The sequence below is a fragment of the Trachurus japonicus genome, chromosome 7 (genome assembly GCF_045865225.1).
Source record: "Trachurus japonicus isolate A0001 chromosome 7, Traja_1.0".
In the NCBI taxonomy this organism is placed as follows: Eukaryota; Metazoa; Chordata; class Actinopteri; order Carangiformes; family Carangidae; genus Trachurus; species Trachurus japonicus.
The window spans coordinates 16,789,840-16,812,459 of NC_140913.1; the positions used below are offsets into that span (position 1 = coordinate 16,789,840).

Genomic DNA, 22,620 nt, shown 5'->3' on the forward strand with positions numbered 1-22,620 from the left:
TGAAAATGTTTTTAATTTGTACAAATTCAGGATATGCACACAGGTAAACCTGAACTAAATGTAGGTGTGCAAAAATCTTAGAGAGATTAGAAATGAAAATGATTGTGGAGCATTTTGACCATCTATGTCAGTTAAGATTATTAAGCCACTGTTAACATCTGCAACACAATCTTTGTCACCTAAATTTGCGTCAAGACAAATAATGGCACGCTGACAGTGGCTATACCAGGACATCAAAATGGATGACGTGAGGGAAAAAATAACCAGCAGTGAGAACCAACTTATGGACGATAGATTGCCAGTGACTTCAATGCCTATAAGAAGTATTAGCATTTGATGCAAGCTAGGCCTATGGTCCCTGAGGAAACAGTTGCATTAACACAAGTGGTGCGTCTGTTGACAGATACTTCTCCAAGAACTCAACTCTCAAACTGGCAACGGGAGGCCAAAGAGGGCAAACCCAGTTAGACCCCGTTACATCTGTGAGCCAGGATGTCAGATTGTTTCAAACTGTGTGTGGGGGATAGAGTCAGTGAAGTGGTATAAGACTTGATTGACAGCTGTGTGGACCACCAGCAGCTGCCTGATTCAACAACTGTATCACAGCCACTTACAAAATATTCAGAGGCTGTCTGACAAGACATTATTCCAAAGCTGAGGGTGCAGCTGATGGACAGCAGGTCTTGCAGATGAAGACAGATCATTATTACAAAAACAGTTATGTTAGGATCACATTACTTCAACAACAAGTGAGAGCCAACTGAGCAGGTGCTTTGAACATCTCAACAGGAGATAAAGCAAAAATAGCCAACAACCAGGCATCATACAAGCAATATGTACTACATCAGTGAGGAGAGACAGGAAAGCAGGGGGAGAGACCTGGGGAATGACATGATTTAGAAACAGGTGTCACTGATGTGTTCATGTGAGTTACTGGTCAGTTATCAGCCTTTACTGTTTACAAGTTACTGAGGGTTTCAGTCATATTGCAGTTGCATAAGTTACTGATGATACAAACTGAACATTTCCTGCTGCTGCTTCACATTAAAAGCATCCTACATGTGAGCCTGCTTTGTGAAGCAGCTATAGGAAATGTTACATGTTTAACACCAAAAAAACAAAACAAGAAGAAACAAACACAGTGAGGTGAGGAACAACTGCAGTTTTAAAACCAAGAACTGGGTTAAAACTGCATAGCAGACATGTTGTTTAGGGTATCTTCAGTTAGGTAAGGTAAGACAATGAATGTGATCCAACAAAACAAGCAACAGATTAATGTGGTAAATACTCAGACTCCAAAATATACATTTTTCAATTGTATTAGAGCTACATTATTAGTCAGTGTAATCAAAATATAATCACAAATTGATGCTTTTTTCATATGTTGCAGCCCTGATACTCTTTCAGACAACATTTTACAACTCTGCCATAAGATTAACTGCAGAAATACTCACATTACAAAGTGATCTACCAAGAATCTGTGTCTGCTCCAGTCAGTGCTATTAGCGGTCTTAGAGTGGAAGTCTTCATCTTCTATGCTGGGCATTGGGCAACCATATGCTGTTTTGCCAGATCCCCCAGTGCGCCAATGTAAGAGTTCCATTAAATGAATGAGAGGGCAGCTTAGTCTCCACACAGCATTAATGTATTTTCTGCAAATCAGTGCCCACCATCAAAGACACTACTGTACTTGGAGCATGGCTCGTTCTCATAGTTGCTCACAGCTCAGCTCAGTAGTAGCAGCTGAACCCAAAAGTGATGGTGTAGTATCAGGCCATTTCATGAAATAGTTCTTAGTGGTAAAACCATCGAGGCTTTCACAATAAACGACAGATTAGAGAAAAATAACTTTTGTATTTTTCTTAATTTCTCATGATCCTTCAAACTTCTCTGATGAGCTTTTGAGGACTTCTAGTTTGTAATAACTTAAAATATAAAAGATCAGAGACATTCTTCATCGACTCCCTGTCATCTTATCAGTGTCTCATCATCAGTTGGGTTTCTCATCAAATAACTGATTTAGGAAGACACATCCTTGAAGCGGTTATTTTTAATATTGTGTTTTAAAAATAACACAGAGACCAAACTAGGTCGCAAGGCAGCAAGAGGTCATGCTGGAGCACTTCCTGTACTGGTTGTGTCGAGCAAAGCGCTGCAGTGAAGTGACAGTTTCTGTCAGTGGCTTTCCGGGAGAGGAGGCGAGTGAGCAGGGACGGAGGAAGGAGGGGAAGAAGGACAGGTGGGCAGAAGTGCTCCGGGTACACTGAGCTTCTCAGTAATGTTTGACAGCCTCCTTTTTCTATTCTTGGACCTACCTGATGAAAAGAGGACCCGTTTTACAGAGAGTTGTTGCATGGAGGTGAGTAGAGTGGAGCTGTTGGTTTATAGCTGCTTAAACTGCACAAGAGCCAGATCTTAGAAACAAAACCCACACAAGTCATCAAAATTTGAAAACAATTTTTTTGGGGGAGATTTTGTAGTTATCATCAGCCAGAAACTCAGCTTTTTCAAAAACTCTGAGTTAAACCTGCAGATTCAGACTGGCACTGGATTTCTGTCACCCCTCACCCTGTCTATGAATGAAATGTCAGCATACACAGCCACTGATGTTATGTCAAATAACTTGCAATCATGAAATAGTGAGTCTCACCGCAGCAGTGTGAGAGCCTTGTTTTGACAGATTAAAAAGAAAACTCTGAAGAAATAAATTGTGACTTCTGAGGTTTGATATTTGACATCCAGCAACATAACCAGACTGCGGGTGACCCGAAGAGGACGAGGACGTGATCTTGCCCATTTTGTCTTGTTTCTCAAAATCGACCTCAAAAGAGTTTGTGAGGGTGCATGTCATTTTCACATGTCACTGTTTTTCTTCAGATTCAACCATTTTGATGTGGATGCGCTGTGGTCATAGACAGTGACTATGTACACCTTATAATACTTTGCATATCTGAGTGCAGTGACAGTGTACAGAGCACACACGAGCTGAACGGTCGACAGCTGAAGAGGCTGCGTCTGTCCCATCATGGCAGCTGTCTGTCCTCTATCAAAGTTAACTTTTAACTTGGCTCAGTGCCTACACTTTCTTTTCCTTCATTTTCAAAAGCTCAATGGACCATTCACAACTGTCAATCACAGACTTATGCTTTGGTTCTTTTCTTTAGGTCAATATACTTTACTGAAAATCGTCTGATAATGCAGCTGTTCATTTCAACTGACGATCCTTCCTTAGAAAGCATTACACTGGTTTCACTGGTCCGAATCAGCACACACGTGTAATCAGAGCATGTAACTTCGTCAATTCCCCCCCAAAAACAACTACAGATTTCCTCTTCTGTTCTATGAAATAAATACTCTGATGTTATTTAGGGTCTGACGAAAGACAGGCCCATATCTCTTTGCAGGACTCAAACCCAGGGACTGGCAAATAAGCTCATTCACTTGTATAATTGTTGCATTCCAGAGAGAGAGAAACCAGCCTTAAGCCTGTTATTAGCCATATGGAGAATGCTACAGGCCTGGCTGGTGAGAGAGGGAAATGCGCTGCTGGACGGGTGCCAAAACCTCGAGGAGATAGCAAGAGACATTCCTCGCTTTTAATTAAGAATTTAATACTGAGACTGCTATTAGTGATTAGTATGTAATTAAAAGCTCCAGCAGTGTTTCACACACAAGTTTAATTAGATTTAATTAGAAAAATACTTTGTTGTTCATAATTCTTAAAAAAAGAATAACATGTTATAAGCTATAGACTGTATTTTGGCTCACATGCTTTCAGACGCTGCAGAAGTGAAAGGATGAGTTATGTCTCTGTTTTACATGTTTTCCCGCCTTGTGCTGACTACATTTATTGCTGGACAGGTCTGTGATGCTCTTGTGAGATGTTTTGAGGTGTACAGGATGATTATATTTCACCACTTGGCCAAGGTTTGGTACAAGATGCAGATTACATTCTTGCACAAAAAGTACACAGTATAGCTGTATGGTTTGAGTTACACTGACATCCGATTTACAGAATTATGTCTAGTGATCAAGAATATGATGTATGAATAGATTTGCCTTGATTGTACACTTTATTAGTCAGGTTTTCTAGTATGATCATGGGCAGTGGTAAACCTGTTTTTGTAAAAAATAATGTTTTCATGACACACTTCAGAAATGTACTGCAAAGCAGAGGTAGAGCAGAATTCTGGCTTTTTTTTATCGACTACAGGTTCATTAAATTGTTTATCAGCTATCAGCTCTGTTAGCAAAGCATCAACAATATTTTAGAGTCAAGGTTTAATTTAAATTACATGAAATCTATACTGTATGTTTTATACATTAGATATTTCTAACACAATGTCAAGAGGGAGACTTTAACCTTGAGACAAGACTCTCTCATACACACACACACACACACACGGACAGCAGACTGGTCTACATGACATGTTAACTGGGAATACGGGGATGCATGTACCAGTTCTGTAAAGCTGCGTTTACACTGCATGGTTCAAGTGGCCCAATTCCGATTTTTTCTTCTCAAGTGGCACATATCAGATCTGTAACATGAACATGTAAACGGACAAATACGCATGGAATCGGATATTGTCAGATCAGATTCAGGCCCCCGTTATATGTGGAAATAAATCAGATACAAATCGGATATCCAATACGTCTGCAGTCTAAACAGACAGATCGGATCTTTCCTGGCAATGTGTGTTGTACGTCATCAAAGATTATATTAATTCCCGTGCCCACACGTTTCGCTGACCTGGACTACCATGGCCAGTTGTAGCCAGCTGACCACCACTGTCACAGGAATTATGTTTCATTTTCTTCACTAACTTTATTTTGTAAGGACAGACTAGATGTTCAATCTGTAAACAGTGACGTGTTGGATATAAACTCTGAGCACCAGACTCACCTTTGTTTATAATTATTATGGAATTATAAGGTGACAATCTCCCGTCTTTAAAAAAGTTCAGCTTATTTCCTTCACGCAACCAAAGCAGGTGTAAATGCAGATATCAGAAATGGGTCACTTCTGATAGAACATGTAAATAGTACATTCTTTAAATGCATAGACACACACACACTGCACACTGTTTTCTACAGATCTAGACTGTTTCAAAGCTGAATCACTCCTGAAATTTCACCACAGACACAGGCTCAGCAGCCTCAGTGAGCTAGAGCCAAATGACTCCCAGAAGCCAATGACAACAAGCTTCCCGCACACATGTAAGTCCACTTGACACTGTGCGCCGACCTCCACTGTTCTCAGTCGCAGATCTCCCACCGAGCAGGCAGGAGTGGATGGGGGCCAGAATAATGGCCCAGCGCTGATTCATATCAGGTGATTGTCTGTGACGTGGTGTTCAGCCAAAGGGCAAAGGCCATCGCAGTTGCACTGCCCTTTACAACGTCACATTAGGCCTTGCTAATTTGCAGGCAATTAGCCTGGCTGCATGGGAGCTACCCTGAGGCGACGGGGGTCGCAAGAGAGCTGGTTAGTCAGCACAGACTGTAACAGACCATTTGGTGAAGGTACATGGCTGAACTGCATTTCTCAAGTGGCAAATAATAGGAAGGCCTCATTTCAATAATTTAATGCTGGGGTAAGATTTAAATAACAAGTATCATTTCATGCACTATAAATGGACTTTAGCAGCATATAATACAGATTAAAATGTACAAATCTTTGCCATTTGACTGATTTACTGATTTAAAACTAGTGAAAAATGAAAGTCACCAAAACCAAGGGCCAAATTTAATGTCTTTAAGTTGTCTGTTTTTGCCAAACTAGGAATATGAAAATAATGATATGATATGAAACAGACAAAATAAAGCAACACATCACACTTGACAAGCAGAAACCACTGAATCCTTAGTATTTTTGTTTGATTTTCATCACAAATCATCTCAAAATTTAACTGAATAGAATAAAACTAAGAGAACATAAAAGAAGTTTAATATCTACCAAGGTGAAAACATTACTTCACAGAGATATGAAATAAGCACAAAAACAGCCCGAAAAAAATAAAGATGGTGCACTTCAATATACTTTAACCAAATTAAAGGAAAGACAGTTAGGACAAAACATTAAATATTAAGAAAATAATGTAGGGGGGGGGTGCTAGGTGGCACATCCCATGTTCCTATGTTGGCAATGCCCAATGCAGTGATCAGATCGATTCTCAACTGTGCTGATCTGTACTGTGTGTCATTCCCCAGTCTCTCCCCACTTTTGTCTCTCTTCACTATCCTGTAAATTAAAAGGCAAAAACACCCCAAAAATATCAAAAAATAAATAAATAAATAATGTAGGCGAGTTGTTGAGGGTCGGTTTTTCACACAAAATCCCAAATGCACTGTGTCAAAACATCAGAAACTGATTTTATTAAAGACACCTCACTGTTACAAACTGACAAATAAGAGACAAAGATGCACAAAAAGAGACAAAAGTAGAGTGTCTTTGGTCTCCCACTGCATGCTCATAATGAGTTGTGGTAAAGTAAGGGTGGAGGGACATGTGGGTGTGAAGGGGCTGCAGAGGGCATGGGAAAGTAGAGCAGTGCACAGTGTAGGACACAGACAGAGAGGGGGAGAGGTTGGATGAGATAACGTAGGGGGAGATAATGCTGTTCCAGAGATACAAATACTGCTGGAATGATGCAGCCTGATGCAACGCTGTTTGCATTCCCCTCTGCTTTTCTTTAAAAAACGCTATGCATGCATGTTACACAAGATGAATTTCAAATTAACAACGAGCTCCAGAAACAAATGGCTTATGCATGTGTTTGCTGTTTAATTTCAAGACTTTCTTATTTAAACCTCCTCCTCAGCTCCGGAGGAAGATTCTCATCATTACTCAGATGAAAAGAGTTCTCCATATTCATTTCAAGCTAAGACACAAAAATCTCATGAGCTTGGAAAGCTACATGATTATAACAGCTAAACAGACTGGCCGTTTAAAGCATTTGAAAGTGTGTGTGTGCGTGCGTGAATGCAACACATGAAGCGAGCTTATGGTCTTCAACCAGTGTACGAATTTGTGTGATTTCTAAGGATGAAGTCTGATGAATGTGTGTGTGTGCGCGCGCGCGTGTGTGTGTGTATGATGTCCTGGTTTCAACTCTCCCGTTCCTGCACTCTAGCATTATCATACAGAGCAGACAGAGTGCGTGTGCTGGGTTGTAAAACTCTCCTCTGCTCTCTGACGCCCCTACCCCACCCCCCATCTCCTCTCCTGCTGAGCTCCCCATGTGTAATCTGTAGACTGCTCACGTACACTGCCTACCTGAGTGGGAGTCTCTCCATCGGTGTATGTGTGTGAGCAAGCATGTGTGGCAGAGGGTGAAAGAAGCAGCGCGGCCAACCACGTATGCGGCGTTTTCTGAAAGCTCAACCGTTTCGCCTTGGGTCCGTACATTTAGAAAAACCCAATTTCAAAGTGTGTACTCGCAACATGCACACGTGTGAGTCGAGCATGTCTGCAGAACGTGGCAGCCAGACAATCTCTGTGTCTGCGTCCCACTGTGTACAGCTGACAGCAATCACCTGAACTGGAATGAACCAGACTTATGTAACTTTCCCTGTGACCGCCATGCCTGGTATAAAACAAGCCCCACTGTGTTCGCCCAGGTCATCCAGAAAGCAAAAGTCTACAGCCTTTTCTCAAAGACTGTTACTGTACCTTGAAAAATGGCACCGCACTTAAATTGTTACTTTACATGCTTCTAAAATGTCAGTTCATACCCAGGTCAGTGGTTGTAAAAATGGTTCTTGTCCACTGATCTGTGCGAGTGCACTTTGCTGGTGACAATGTTAGCGGCAGAGAAGGCAAAGTGAATAAGCTTATTGTTGGAGTGCCTTAGTCTCGCAGTGTTTGTAGTCTTGAATGCGTGCTGTATTGTGTCAAACACCATCATACTAACAAATACAACAATTCTGTGCCCTGGCCTCAGTGGAAACAACGACATCCTTGGGTTATGCATCTTGCAACACAACTCCCTGCTCTGATATCTCAGACAAATGCCTGAACATGTAAAAAATAAAACCACAATGCCATCAGTATAGTGCTTTAATGATGCTACTAGAATGCGGCCGCACACACAAATCAATGAATCTAGAGGTGCAATTATGGGATACTAAAACATCCTGGCATCCAAATACGGCCAGGAGGAACAGACAGCCATGAGCTGCATTGAAAGAAAGCATGAATGGTCTAAATAACCCCTCTCCTCTCTCAGAAAACTAATTGATTGAATCCTACATGCAGGTAAGACTCTCTGCCAACACAACCTGGCTTGTATCATAACCTTTTTGTCTCCATTTCTGGCATGCATCTCCGCTCAGGGAATAGTGTGTTGAAGATTATAGACGGGGAACAAACACGGGTTCGTGAAAGGGAAAGAAGAAGAGAGAGGAGAGGAGTGAGTGACTAAGAGAGCGAAGGAGAGGGGGGGGCGGTGGCGGTGGCGGTGGTGGAGGGGTGCAAGTGCTTGGGAGATGAAGATAGAGAGTGAAAGAGAGAGAGAAATAATGAGAGAAGAAGAAAAATGTTCCCGCTCTCAGAGAGATGAATTGGTAGATAGTTTGCAGACAGCCTTTTCAATGTGTCTGTGGAAGGACTATATCTATCCCCTTCTTCACTAATAAGGTAGAGAATCCCCAAGACACAACCATAGGGATCTATTCATTTGTCTCCAATAACACAGCCACCTTTCTGCTCATATTAGCCAGGATTTGCATAGCTACATTTACATAAGGATTTAATAATGTCGTCTGAATGAGACGAAATGCACCTGTCAATCAAATCCGGTTCACTGAGAGGTTTCTCTGCTCTTTGAGTCAACCGCAGGATCAGATTTTTGCATCTTGAGCACAAGCAATCGGGTTTGGCGTTGATAGCCTTTTATCATATTTGAACCAAGGATCAAATCTGATTTCTTTTAAATCCCTCATCAAATCTCGGTTTGGCTTTCAACAATCACAAGTTATTAATATCTAAACTCAAAGATTCAACTGAGATCTGGAATCGCTTCCTGTTGGGTGGGACAACAGAACAATTTTAAGTAGCACAATGAAGCACTGACTTAATAGTTTTCCCCTATTTACCTTTGCTCATCATTCTGTTATTATGAAAGCACAAATGGTACATTTGACTCCTTCTGAAATTGACCCAAACCCAACATGCATGAACAGAACAGAGACAGGTGCAGCCCTGATCAAAAAGAGCAACCGTATAATCTTCATGTTCTACCTTGCAAGAACAAATATTGGATAAACTAATCACAAAAATAAGGACTCTATAGACTTTTGAGATCGATAATACCTGGACCATTTCAGATCCACACATGTTAACATGCAGAGATTCACTGCTGTATAATGAGACCCTATGTGACCTTTATTTTACAGACTATAATTTGCAGCTGTTTTAAATAATGACTCTGGGTCCTTGGGTTCAGTCTCTTTAAAAAAAAACAAAAAAGCAAAAAAACAAGTGGATCCATGAAGACCCAAAAACTGCAACAACTGAAATGCTAGCCCTTTGTTGCAACAGTTCAGGACCCAAACATGAACATGGTTTATGTTAGATTAAAAACAAAACTGTCAATAAGACAGCCTTGAGTACTCAGCAAATACATATCTTCTGCCACGTTGAAAAAGACCCAAACTGGAACCAGCTATCGGAGCCTAAATCATATGGTTGATCTCTCGACTTACCTTCCAGCCGCTGCCTGCCTCTCGGTAATAGGGGAAGTTGTCACAGATCCACTGGTAGATCTCACTGAGGGTCATCCGTTTGCGTGGCGAGCCGTTGATAGCAAAGGTGATGAGACTGGCATAGCTGTAGGGCGGTTTACCATCTCTGTGCTGCGCAACTTCCTCTTGGTCCAGGGTCGTTCCTGGATCCAGGTGGACGATTTTCTTGCCGGGCCCGTGCGCGTGATGGTGACCGTGGTGATGGTGTCCGTGGTGGTGGCTGTGGTGGTGTCCTGTGTCTGCCTTCTGGATGGCCGCCCTCATGCTGAGCTGGGGGAGCCAGTCCATCGAGGTCAGGCTGCTCTCCAGCTCGGAGGTCATGGTGCCTCGGAGGACGAGGGGTCAGAGGGGAAGGTTGAGTGGCTCAGCGACGTGGCGTATGCAGGGTCTCCTGTTTGGCTCACTGAATGGGTGCTGTGCAGCAGCCTTGGCTCAAGTCTGGAAAAGCAGGAAAAGCAGGAGGTTTATTTACTACGCCTATTCATCTCCTTTAGCCAGAGGAGAAAGCACATTTGGCAGAGACACACAAACAACAACCTGAACATAGTTTTTCACGTGCAGTATAGTCGTGTGTCATGGAAAACTAAATATTTTGGCATGTTCATTACTTGATCTTTAACAGTGTCAGAGTCTTTAAAAAGTGATCTGCATATGAAAACAAGTTGATATCTAACTGTTTCATCCCATTCATTACACAGTGAGAAGCAAAGCAGTCTGGGGGACAAGGTGTGAGTGTAATGTCTTACTCTTGCCATTCCTTTCCATCTTTCCTTGGGCCAAAGCATCTGGGGAAGACACCGAAGTGAAAGGTAGAATCCTTCCCTCGTGCATGTTCACAAGTTCTTCATTTAGCCACTGCAATGGCCGCTGCTGCAACACACAAACACAAAAACCACACAAGACGGTGAGTTTGCTCTGCCAGACTGCCTTCATAAGATATTAATATCGCACAACCGCTCAACTGGCCTCGGCATCTGTCCAACCCAATTAAAACTCTTCTCTCTTTCTCTCTCTGTGTTCTATCTATCTGGATTGCCTCTCACTCTCGTTCCCTCCAAAGTGGAAATGGCGATTGGATCTGCAGAGTGACTAAAAGCTGGGGAATTGTTTTCACAAGTGCCTGCCAAATGGGGGGAACAGCTCGGGAGGAATTCCAACCCTCTGGAGGAGCTGAAAGACTCGTCCCCTTTTCCTCCATGTGTAACCCCCCCCCATACACACACACACACACACTGAGTTCCCATTCTCGACTCTCAACGTGCCTCACTCTCCTGTCAAGTCCATGTCCCCCCCTCCTTGAGAAAAATAAAAAAGACAGCATCCAAGATCCTTCTCAGACAAACACAAACAATGAAAAACTTGGTAGCAATTTGTCAATGGCGCTGAACGTAAGACCTTGTCCTTCTGTGTAAAGAGAGCAGAAGCTTCATTTTTTTCATTTTGGAAATAGTTGTGGTGTGATTCAGCACAAAACGAAGACAATTACACATGAATGACACAAAATTACTCACTAATTGTTTAGCACTTAAGTCAGTCACTGATCATTTTTAGATTTGACTACTGGGCTGAGAAAGTCCTGTAACTGTTATTCATTACTAATTCAACAAAGAAAATGACCTTGTTTATCGCCGTTTGCTCTCAGAGGAAAACATGCCACATCCTAGTAAATGCAAGAGAACCTGTGAATTCTTGGGATGGAGTCACATAGAGAGAGGGTGAAGTTCAGCAAACACTTAACAAAGGCAAGATGATTCCACACTCCTAAGGATATAGAAATCTACATAAAAACCTCCATCTACCATCCCATGGAGTAACCTTCATATGTCCTTGAACAACAAAGAGTCCATTGGCCCACGCATTTGCCATTCATGCTCACTGTATATAATCAAGGTGGGAGAACATCAATGAGCCTGCCTACCAGGAGGAACGCAAAACTCTCTGTCTCTCTATCCATCAATCCCCCTGGAGAGTCCAATACACCAGGATGAAAAGGAAGTAGGGAAATACTCTGCTAAAGCAAAAAAAAAAAAGACTTGCTTAATTACAAGTCGAAAAAAACAAATGTTTAGCAGCAGACTCATCAAGCCAAACAAGCCAGGCAGTGGGACTAAAGCAAGTAAAGAGGAATCGAGAGAAGAGATGCCCGATGAGGCCTCTTTCACAACACCACCCCCATCTCCTCCTCAAGGCCCTGCCACTGTGGGAGAAACCATAGCCAACCCCCCTCTTCCAAATCCCAGGAAGCCATCTTAATTAGTGCACCTTTTTTTTTTTCTTTTGCTAAAGGGAAGGTATCATTGCTAGTTGTAGTGGTGGTGGTGGGTAGGTGGGGATGGGGGTGGTGACACACAAGACACAGAACAACAAGTACTTATTTTCCCCTCATTAAAAGGAGGCACAAGCTGCAAATCAGCCTGCCACAAGCCCCGACCTGCTGTGCTGCCGTGGCTGTTTTGTTGAGAAGTTTGGGAGCGTGGGCTGGCTGCGCGGCGGCACGGTGTAGCTTTTCCACCACTAGCCTTGTGAGGCGTTGGGATGATGAGTAATAGAAGAGAAGCGGAGAGAGTAGAGGAGGGGGCATGACTTGGCTGCTGGGGAGAGGGGGCCCTGCTGGGCGGGTAGACGCAACCAATTACCTAGTCGACTCAGTCAACTGGTCCCACAGTGACTGGGCTAACCTCGGCACTGTGCCTTTTGTTTCTGAGATCTGCTGTGTTTCACATCAGCCTCAGAGGCCCACATGGTATCAGGGGAGAAAAATGATGACTGCAGAGAAGACAGCTCACATTATATCGCTTCTTATCTTAGGGCTATCAGTTTTCTTCTATAGAAATGCATTGTACTGTATGTGTAGATGCTCGAGTGCCAAACTCCGCAAACTGAGCGCTGCGTACTTCACCAAGGAGGCAGTTTGTTCACATCAGGTAATTGTTCATGGTTATCTGACTGCACTGAGACAGAAATATATACAATGCAACTTACAATGGGAGAGAAAGAAAATCACCCCTCTTCTTTATTTTCATCTTTGCTAATGTTCACTCTGTTTGCGTTTCAGAGCAATACACTTGCACTGCAAACAGCCATATAGTCTGTCGACATCCACCACTCACTTCACTTCAGAGGACTTTCTTCTCAGCCATCCATACAACAAAGACTTACAGAGGACTGCTCAGTATTATGGCTGCTGATGGAGTTGGCCCCTTATACATTATGTTGACTATGTTACTTTAAATAGCAAATTAGGTTTTTAAAAGTGCTAAGATTGTATAGACTCAAACATCCAAAAAGTATGTTGGTTTTTAACACTTCACTTTTATAATGAACTGATACGATGATAGCAATTAAAACTTTTAGATGGAACCTCATTAAGGAAACTAATTAACAAACTGCAAAGTCCATGTTCTATGTAACAACTATAACAAAATGTATCTGTTTTCCTTCATAAACATATGTTTAACTGCATGTTTAGTGAACAGATACTGTAAAATGGTGCTCCATAAAATTGTCCCTGATGTCACTGACAGGAGAGAAATAATTGTAATGCAATCATTGGGGGCTAATGCAGCAACACAACCATCATCATCCTTGCACACAGACAGAAAAACAAGATTCTGCTCCATATCACTGTTCAGAAAACATAGAGAATTTGCAAAGAGCCGCATTTGAATAGTAAATAAAGGTAGTGAAGAGGGGATATTCTGGCAACTGATTATTCAAAAAATCTGCATTTGATTAAGCAGTTGGAACGTTTGTGGTATGAACGACCGTGCATGGGAACATACATTTTAAGAGACAGACGATTGGCTAACATTAGCGGGGATCAAAAGGGACAAAATGCGGCATCTCAGATTTTCTTTTTTTTTACCTGGCAAAAAAAGCATGTAAAAAGAGTTAGCTTTAAGGACGTGAAAGTTTTGAGACATTGGTTGGCACTTCCAGAACAGATTACAAGCATTAATGTAAAAAGAGGAGCAAGGATTTGGCTGTTTATGAACAAGAAATCTTTCTCTTTCAAAGAATTTAAATACATCACTCTCCACACTGTGGAGGAAGCTTTCATGACTGGGAACATTGTCCCTTTAAAAGAGTTGAGGGTCTGTGTGTGATTGAATGTATTCACCCATTAGACTTTGTAGCTGTGATGCACACACTCAGCTGTGTGCATCACTAACAACTAACAGTCCCCCGCTGCTAGCAGGCTTTTAGACTGAGAGAGAGGCTTTACAGTTCTGCATTTTAATAGAGAACTTTGAATGGAGAGACGGGGGATGGGTGAGAGGAGGGTGGGGTGGGGGTTGGTGGATGGGTGGGGGGGCAAAGGAAAGAGGCATCAAAATATTTTTAGAGGAAAATGAAGTAATGACAAAATACCCACCCGGAGCGTGTTGAGCAGAGGGGGTTTCTGGGAGAGACTGCCTTGGCAAGGGTAAGGCTAATGTGTCAAAAGAAAGTCTGTAGCATACTGAGCACTGTCATGTCTAGAAGTGTGGGCCATTCAAAGGCAGGAGGAAAAGGTCCAAAAAGCAGCATTGAATGTCTTAATTACTTTCTGCTTCAGCACCAGAAAACATACCCCTGAAAAGGTTCAATTATAAGATATCAAGGCAAATCAGCTGCCCTTATGGTGGCTGCTTGCTCATCTCTCAATGGAGTAGGGTTAAGCAATTATCGTTTGATGCCGTCTACTTATTCTAAAAGAAGACCTGCAAGACGCATGGATGTAATGAACTGTTTCAAACTGAAATACATTTTGTGGACTTAGTCTTTAAAGAGAGTGGTCAGGCAAACTAATGCCTGAAAGGAAAAATAAGAAAATGTATGATGATAAAGAAAGGACAATGATTTATCCATGACAGAACAACACTTTCATCGGGGGCTTATAAAAACTGTTGGCTGGCCCATGCATGCCAACCAGTCAACCCAGTGACATCTCAACTGAATCAGACTGTACTGATTCACACCATTTTTCTCTGGTCTGAAAGAAAATCTGATTGAAAGAAGGCAAAGAAATCAGTAGGTTCCACCGAATCCCTGAAGGCCTAGAATAAAATATTAACTCACTAAGCCCACACAGAACATAACACCTGAAAACATCTGCCAAGGTAGAGGGAGTTAGCGACCCAGAAGACTTACCACTCCCGACAAGGAAAAAGCTATCACAATTCCAGATTCTGACAACGGCAAAGTTAAAAAGGCATATTTTGTCATAAATAAAACATAGGAGTGCAGCATTTCGGCAATCTCCCCCAACGAAAGGTCCCCAGAGAGCGATGGGATGCTGTTTGTGAACTCACACTTTGCACAGTAAAGGGGGCTATAGCACTGCGTCACCACGACTCAAACTACATTCCCACACCCAGCACTATTCAGCAAGGACTAGTCCTCTTTAAAAATTCATTAATTTACAGCAAAAATAGATTAAAGCGCCCAACTGCACCAACCTAAAAAGTTTGGCTTGTGAATAGCATTAATAATGGAAACAAGCATCCAAAACCTAGAGGCCCTGGCTCAGAGGCATGGCTTAGGTTTTGTTGCGCTTTATAATGGAGCGTAATTTACATTTTTTAGAAGTATTACAGCTTTTTGATGCTTGTTTATAATTACATTGTTTTACATGTAAATTGGCTAACAATTGTTACTCATTAAAACATAACCAGTAGAGTGCAACAACACACTCAGATTGTGTAAGACACAGGCTTTACATCAGGATCACAACGGAGGCTTTGCACTGAACTCTTGTCACTGGCAGCACCACTGCTGAGTTCAATCCAAATGGCAGCCTTTTAAAAGTGATCACCCCCCTATCTTATCTTTTACATCTTTCTCTTTCAAACCATAGCTATGGCTTCCTAACAGAATCAAAGAGGATTCTGACAAGATAAAAGGATTTGCTGGATTTGAATTCAAATTATGTGTACTTTCTGGGGGACAAGAAAAGAAAAATCACAGTGACTGGGAGCACTCAGGAAACTTAAAGGTACTTAAAAAGAAAGGAGATCTGCGCTAATGCCTTCAATGTTTCACCTTCCCCGATGATGCCTGATGATAGAGGAGTTTGCTATGGTACAGCATGGATAAATCAACATCTAAGGGGCTGATGAGCACCCTGCAGATGAAGGTGTTCACATCCACTCACTTGCAGGGGTCTGAGAATTACTAATATCCAGTCATACTCATTTCAGTAACCACTTTGTCTAAGACTGATTTGAACAGCTGATTATTGATGTGACCCGAGGTAATTAAAACAACCGTATGGCCTTTAGTGACATTACTGTGGCCTGATAATTAGGGAGACATATTTTGAAGGAGGCAAATGAGACAACACCCACCTCCCCTCTTTTAATAGCCACTGCCAACATGTCTTTGAGCAGGGCAGTTTATACACGCAGTTGCTTAAGTGGAGGTGCTCATGATAAAGAGTAGGAGACAGCTCGCAGGCATCAGCGCGTATAACTGAAGAGCGTGGGTGTCGGTGTTTGCTAAAAGCGTATTCTTAGTTAGCACATTAATCTTTCCAAGGTTAAACACAGATTGTGTAGAATGACAGCAGTAGGAAAGGGTGAGCCTATAGTCTGTTTACATGGGTCAATGCTGAGGTAAAGCCAGCCAAACCATTTTTGCTCAGGGTGTCAAACTGTTTTGTTTTTTTTTTTACTTATAAGCTGCACAAAGACTTTTGAATGACACATGCTAGCATGAATCATGCTGCTGGATTTAAAAAAATAAAAATAAATAAACATGGTGAGAAGACCACAAGTTACGCAGGGATTGTGATTCAGTGCTATATCCACTCAAATACATATTTCTTTCTTCTTCTTTTTTCTTTTTTTTAAAACTAAAAACAAAACAGGTTTTTGTCATAATTTGTGACTGCATTTAGCTCCAATGTCTCAACTTTATGATATTTTAATTGGCATTCACAGAAGAAAGACTGGCTTTCCTGACAAAGTCACACAGAAAAGTATATTTCAAGTCATGATGAATATGCATGGAAACAACATAAAATCTTGAGAGCAATGACTGATTCATATGCTGGCATATAGAGTTCATCTTTATAAAAGAAAGTGAAAAATGTGTAATGTATGTGCAAATAGCCCCTTAATTCAACTTTCAAAAAGTCATTACTACACTGGTTTCTTAGCATTGCATTTGCTGACATTGGTGATAATTACAACGACCTTTCCGATGATAAAACACAAATCAGTACAACATTATGAGGGTTCCTTCTCTTCACGTTTCATGTGATTCTGCATAACGCTTTAATGAGGCATTTAGGGGTCTATGAGTGATCTACTGAGAAAGTCTACAATGGCAATCAGCAGTGAGTGTGGCAGCTGTTCAGCAATTAAAAAGCCAAATTACCCTCAATCAACACCATTTACAAGCGCAAGTAAATCTCAGAGCAAATAATGATGAGAGAAATCTGTTCAGACAGCTCTCATCTCGATAGGAATTAGAGGCGCATCCAAATCAGGAGCAGGGTACTCTCTCAAACACTTTCTTAGTCTGTCGTACACAAACACATACACACACACCTCCCCTTGTCTGTGTGTTTCTGGAGAGATGAATTTGTATAGTGTAGGCTGGCTCTCCACACTGCAGCATGATGAAAGATAAGGACTCTACTGTATAAGACAGCAACCGTTCATGGTAAGGTTACAGTCCCTTTATGGAAAAAGACTGCACTGGCAGCCTATGAAAAAGAAATCCACTGCGTGTGAGAATAACTGCGCCATCAACAAACTCGGCTAAGACCAGAACACAACAAACAAGTGACACGGCTGAGAAAAGCACAAAAGTCAAGGGCAGTTACGGCAAGTTGCATCTTCTGATGCCTCTGTCTGCATCGACTAAACTCATTTTTGTGTTTCACCTGATTTCCATACCTATACAAAAAAAAAGTGTCATTGTAGTCCACTGCATCTAACATAAAGCGTTAGGTCTTACAGCGGTTTGTAAAATTATGTTAACTTCCAACAAGATGTTAAAACCATTATGCATGGTGTAAACCTGAAGTCGTGTGTCCATCGGTAGATATAAGGAGCCACTCAAAATAACACCAATGTAAACAGAGGCATCCATACACACAGGCCTATATTCAAATCAATCAAATTAAATGCACTCACATACTGTATGCATGCCATGTAATTAATAAGACACCTTACACATACCTGCACATAGGCTACCTCAAATATATTTCAAGCTGTGAAACAATAAGTTGGTTAAGTCTTATGAGTCCCCTGAAGAGAGTGGTTTTAAGTGAGCTGATCTTCTTCTACTTTTCCTTGTAAAGCTGTGTTTTATACTAAAAGTGGTTAATTCACCACTTAAGAGGAAACTGTATTTTTGCCCCTCCATAGCCTACAAACAAGGCTGCCACCAAGAGATGAGCATCATAGTGGAGCTCAGTCTTCTCTGAGCCTTGGTGTGTTGCTTTAAGCACTGTTATCACTTCACAAGTGTTTTCAGCTGTGAAAGCCACTGTCTTCTATTCATGCATATTTGCGCGTCCAGTACAATCCAGCGCTAAGATAACTGCTTTATTAAAGCCCACTTTCTCCACAGCCGGTTACCCCACAGCTCCTACTATCTGAATGGTACCACGAGACAATTATTGTAAACTTAAGAGAAGTTGCCTCTATGTGACGGACATATGGGATGAGGACCATTCTACGGCGTCTGTATGCATGCATATGGTGACAGACAGTCAACTTGTCATAGCTTGCCGTTAAGTAAAACAAAAAAAGAAGAGAAAAACACACCGGCTTTTAGCAGCACTTCTCTCCCGGTAAATCATCATTGACCACGAACCTTTATGACTGACATTCAGAATCAAAAAATCTTGTTCACAGACTACTCACCGTCGTAGGTGAATATGAACCGGCTCAATTATTTGTACTCTGCTTGACAAGCTCCAGACGCCTATCCTGCACTTGAAAATTCCCCCTCGAAGACAAAAGCTTCAGCGGTGGCCAGACGCTGTCACCGGAGCCTGCATGCACGGTGCTGTGCAGGCGTCAAACTGACCGCTGCTGTGGTCAATCGACAGTCATGACGGGTGGACTCGACCCGCTATTCGCGTTTGCGCTCAGCAACACGAAGATCCCGGGTCTCAGTGCTCCGCTCGACTGCTAAACCACCGGAACTACTTCCAACGCCAGCCGGAGCACGTTGAAGATAAATTCATGCACCACAATAGGAAAAAATGAAATCACGTCCATTTAAATAGTTCCCAAATTCAATATTAATGAGACTTTTCTGGCTGGAGCATCACGTAGGCATATATAATAATAATAATAATAATAATAATAATAATAATAATAATAATAATAATAATAATAATAATAATAATAATAATAATAATGATACAAATAATAACAACAATAATAATTAGGCTATTATTATTATACCAATAATGACAAAAATACTTGATTCTGTTGTGTGTGTTTATGTGTGTCCTTTACTGTCCTAAGCTTGATTATGCCATTGAATAGACCATATTATCAAAAGGTAAAGTAGCCTTCCAAAATCATAGAAAACATTATTTGTGTGATGCACAGACAACAGAAAACACATATCTAATAGTAATTGCAGGAAAACAGTGATCGTAACAATAATTTGCACACTTTTCAAAGTGCAACTAAATATTTGCTGCAAATGGAGACATTTCCTGTGTTTTGTTAGAGCGACAAGCTCTGGGTGGTGAATGTCTTACCCGTTAGGCTATAGTGAACTATTCCTCATTTAGGATGCATGCTTGTTATTTGTTGACTAAATGTGGAGAGATGCCATCAGTGAAGGCATAACACACCCACCTGGATAGGAAATCAGTCAGAGCACCTTGACTCTGATGATTTTTTAGTTTGGCTTTTTGACTCAGATATGACAATTTACAGTTACAGTGCCAAATGAGACTCGTTCCTTTACCTTACAATCCTCGCATGGAAGCTTTTGTTTGTGTGTTAGACTATGTGAGGTAACAGTAGCTTAGTAAAGGCATGTAAGGGAGTGGACGGTGTGACAGTGGCACAATCCAGGTTTAAATCTCTTCTATACACACAAGTCCCCATAACACTTCATTGCTCTTCTTTGCTGAAGAGTTAGCAGCTACCGCCATAATCCAATTTTAAAGTCAGAAATTTGCATGCACCAAGAGAAGATGAGAAGATGAGTGAAAGGAGTCATAAAGTAAAATAAGTTAGAACACAGAGATGCAGTTGTTTGAAGTCCCTCTGTGTTTCTTAAAGCATTTTGAATCGCTTTGTTGTTTTAACAGTGCTATGCAAATAAACTTGCTTTGCAAAACTGCTAAAGATTGTTTTGATGCTGGGAAGAGAAGCAAATGAAGAGACACGGATATCCAGCTTGACTGCAAAGTAGCACTGCTTTTGGCCACAAGCTTTTCATTTCTGAAAACACTTAGTCCCCTTGCACTCAAAAATGTGTTTTGCTTGTTTCACTTGGATGTTTGAGCTTCACTGTGAAGAATGAGGCATGTGCAGAGTTGCTGTTTTCAAAGGATTTTGTGAAATCACAACTAGTTTGGAAACCTCCATTAAGTGCCCCTTCACCTCTGGATTTTTGTATATTGATATATTGTCAATTTCAAGGCATATCTACTCTTTTTAATGAGGTAATCAGCCCTTTTTTAATATCAGTATTCTTGTAAAATGATTTCTCCCCCAATCTTTCAACACTTGGAAAAGATTATGTGTTTTTGTCTGAGCCTGGTCACATTTTCCTGATACATCTTCCCATGCTAGGGCTGACAAAATAAACTCAGTGCTGCACTCCTCTGGATGGTGTGGGTGCTTGCAACGGCTGATGAAATATCTGTGATAAAACTGGGTTTTATTTTTTTAAAGACCAGTATTGCACTTCTACACTAGTTGATTTATAAATCACCTTGCTTATTTAGGCTTAGAGAGACTATAAGATTTGAGTGCTGAAAAATCACTCTTAATAACAACTTTGTGTTATGATGCAAATTTTCAAAATGACAAATAACAATCTAGTAATTCTTGATAGCAAGAATTTTCAAAAGTGTCATGTCGTTGTTTGAAGTCTCAAAAAAATAACTTAAAATAAAAACAGAAAATGAATGAAAAACTTGATTTTCTTCTGGACTTGTAAACTATAAATCTACCACTAGAGGACTCCCTTGCCTAAGAAAATGTGTTTCCATAGTTAAGGGGAAAAAAAAAAAACTCCTGGAGGCTTTTTGCATGGAGCTACACTTACTAGCTCCTATACATTAAATCAATTTTAATACTGGTGCCTGTAAATAATCATGTACCAATGCATATCAGAAGTCGAAAAGGAGAGGTCATTAAATGAATCCCCATGTCTTATCCTTTTTTTTTTTTTTTTCCATGTCCTATCCTTGCAAAATGACTGCTGTGCAGGCTTGACCTCATTCAACAACAATGACGTGCCTGTTCACCTCGTGGTTACAATAGGCCTACGAATTCTATAATCAAAATATTCAGTAAGGATTCTCTGTCCAAGCAAATGTGTTGGTTAATATTCAACACACTGAGTCATCTTTCGCGTTGTTTTGTACTTAAAGCTCACACTTTATCATAGGTTTCTATTACTTGAACAGTAGGCTATTGTAGGGAACCATAGGTCTACATATGAGCTATGTAGACCTATGCATTAGGTCTGTCTTTGTTCAGCTGCCACAGGATAGGCTATGTGCAGTTCACGTTTCCACGGACCGTTGTATTACACACAAATTCTCAATTAAAAACGTCGGTTGTCTGTGTATGAACATGGGTGATGATAACCATAGACTGTGGTGATAACGCGGCAGGCTGGCAGTGGAAATCGCCTGTCTGCTGTGGACAGCGCGACGTTTATCAAGAGGAATGTGTCTGCTCCGGCGCCTCCCCCCTACTCTGTGGTGATTGGGCAGCACGGCTGGCTCTGCCCGGTTTGATCCTGTTGGCTCTCAGACGTTGCACTGCGTCATGTTCAGGGCAGGGATGTAAAGGAGTCAGACAACACACACTGTTCAATTTCCTATGGTGAGGACCTAGCCTACGTGATATAGGGCTGTCAAACCAAACACTGAGGATATCCGTCAGCCTATATGATAATTATTGGGGGTGGGGGTGGGGTGAGTGGGCCTACCTAAACACAAAAGTGTGTCAACAACATATGTCTCTTCTTTTCCCAGTGGCAACACATTCATGACAAACACAACAACATAGTGTAAAACAGAGATGTATAACACCTTCATGTTTGGGAATAATTTACTTAACGGTCCCAATGTTTTCAAGTCACTAACCATATGATAACATGTTTCATTAGCCTATGCCGTTATTCTTTGGTTAAATAGGCCCATGTGAATGTTTCGTAACACTGAGTTTTCAACAATTCTGTGATATGTGAACCTTTGACATGAATAACAATAACAAAGGTAATATACATAGTGGGCTACTTTAGTTAGTTAGTTGTGCATTTCACAGAATATGCATCCTCCAAGACATTTAAATGAATGTAATATAAACATGATGCATAAAACTACCAAGAAACCCCTTTTAACAGGCAACAAATTGGAGAAACCTCAGGGTGAGCAACAGAGGAGGAATCCCTCACCCAGGAGGTATTTTTGGTTGCGTAATAATGCATTCATATATCCACTTGCTGCTGCTTCTATGGGTCTCAATCACATCACTTGAATTAATTACATCATTAGGACTTTTTGCTGATGGGATGCTCTAAATGACAGTGGCATAATCAATCAACCAAAGGGTATCAAAGTCTGACTGGGACAAAATATAGTTTATTTATTTTATTTTAGTTTGTAGGCCTACACCTACGCACAAGCCAAAAATGTTTGTCAAGACAAGTCAAGTCAAACTTTAT

At 41.2% G+C, this 22,620-nt stretch overlaps 1 protein-coding gene across 1 annotated transcript in view; it reads right to left on the minus strand.

Annotated features, from left to right (window-relative positions):
- The window catches only part of LOC146984474 (forkhead box protein J3-like), a 54,248-nt gene extending 35,331 nt beyond the window's left edge, over window positions 1-18,917 (minus strand). Inside the window, exons 1-3 of the mRNA XM_085781591.1 lie at window positions 18,609-18,917; window positions 10,494-10,617; window positions 9,709-10,185 (exon numbers count right to left, since the gene is read on the minus strand). Coding sequence (XP_085637717.1) covers window positions 9,709-10,068 — 360 coding nt within the window. The 5' untranslated portion in view covers window positions 10,069-10,185; window positions 10,494-10,617; window positions 18,609-18,917. The remainder of the gene's footprint in view (window positions 1-9,708; window positions 10,186-10,493; window positions 10,618-18,608) is intronic.
- Between the last annotated feature and the right edge of the window lie 3,703 nt (window positions 18,918-22,620).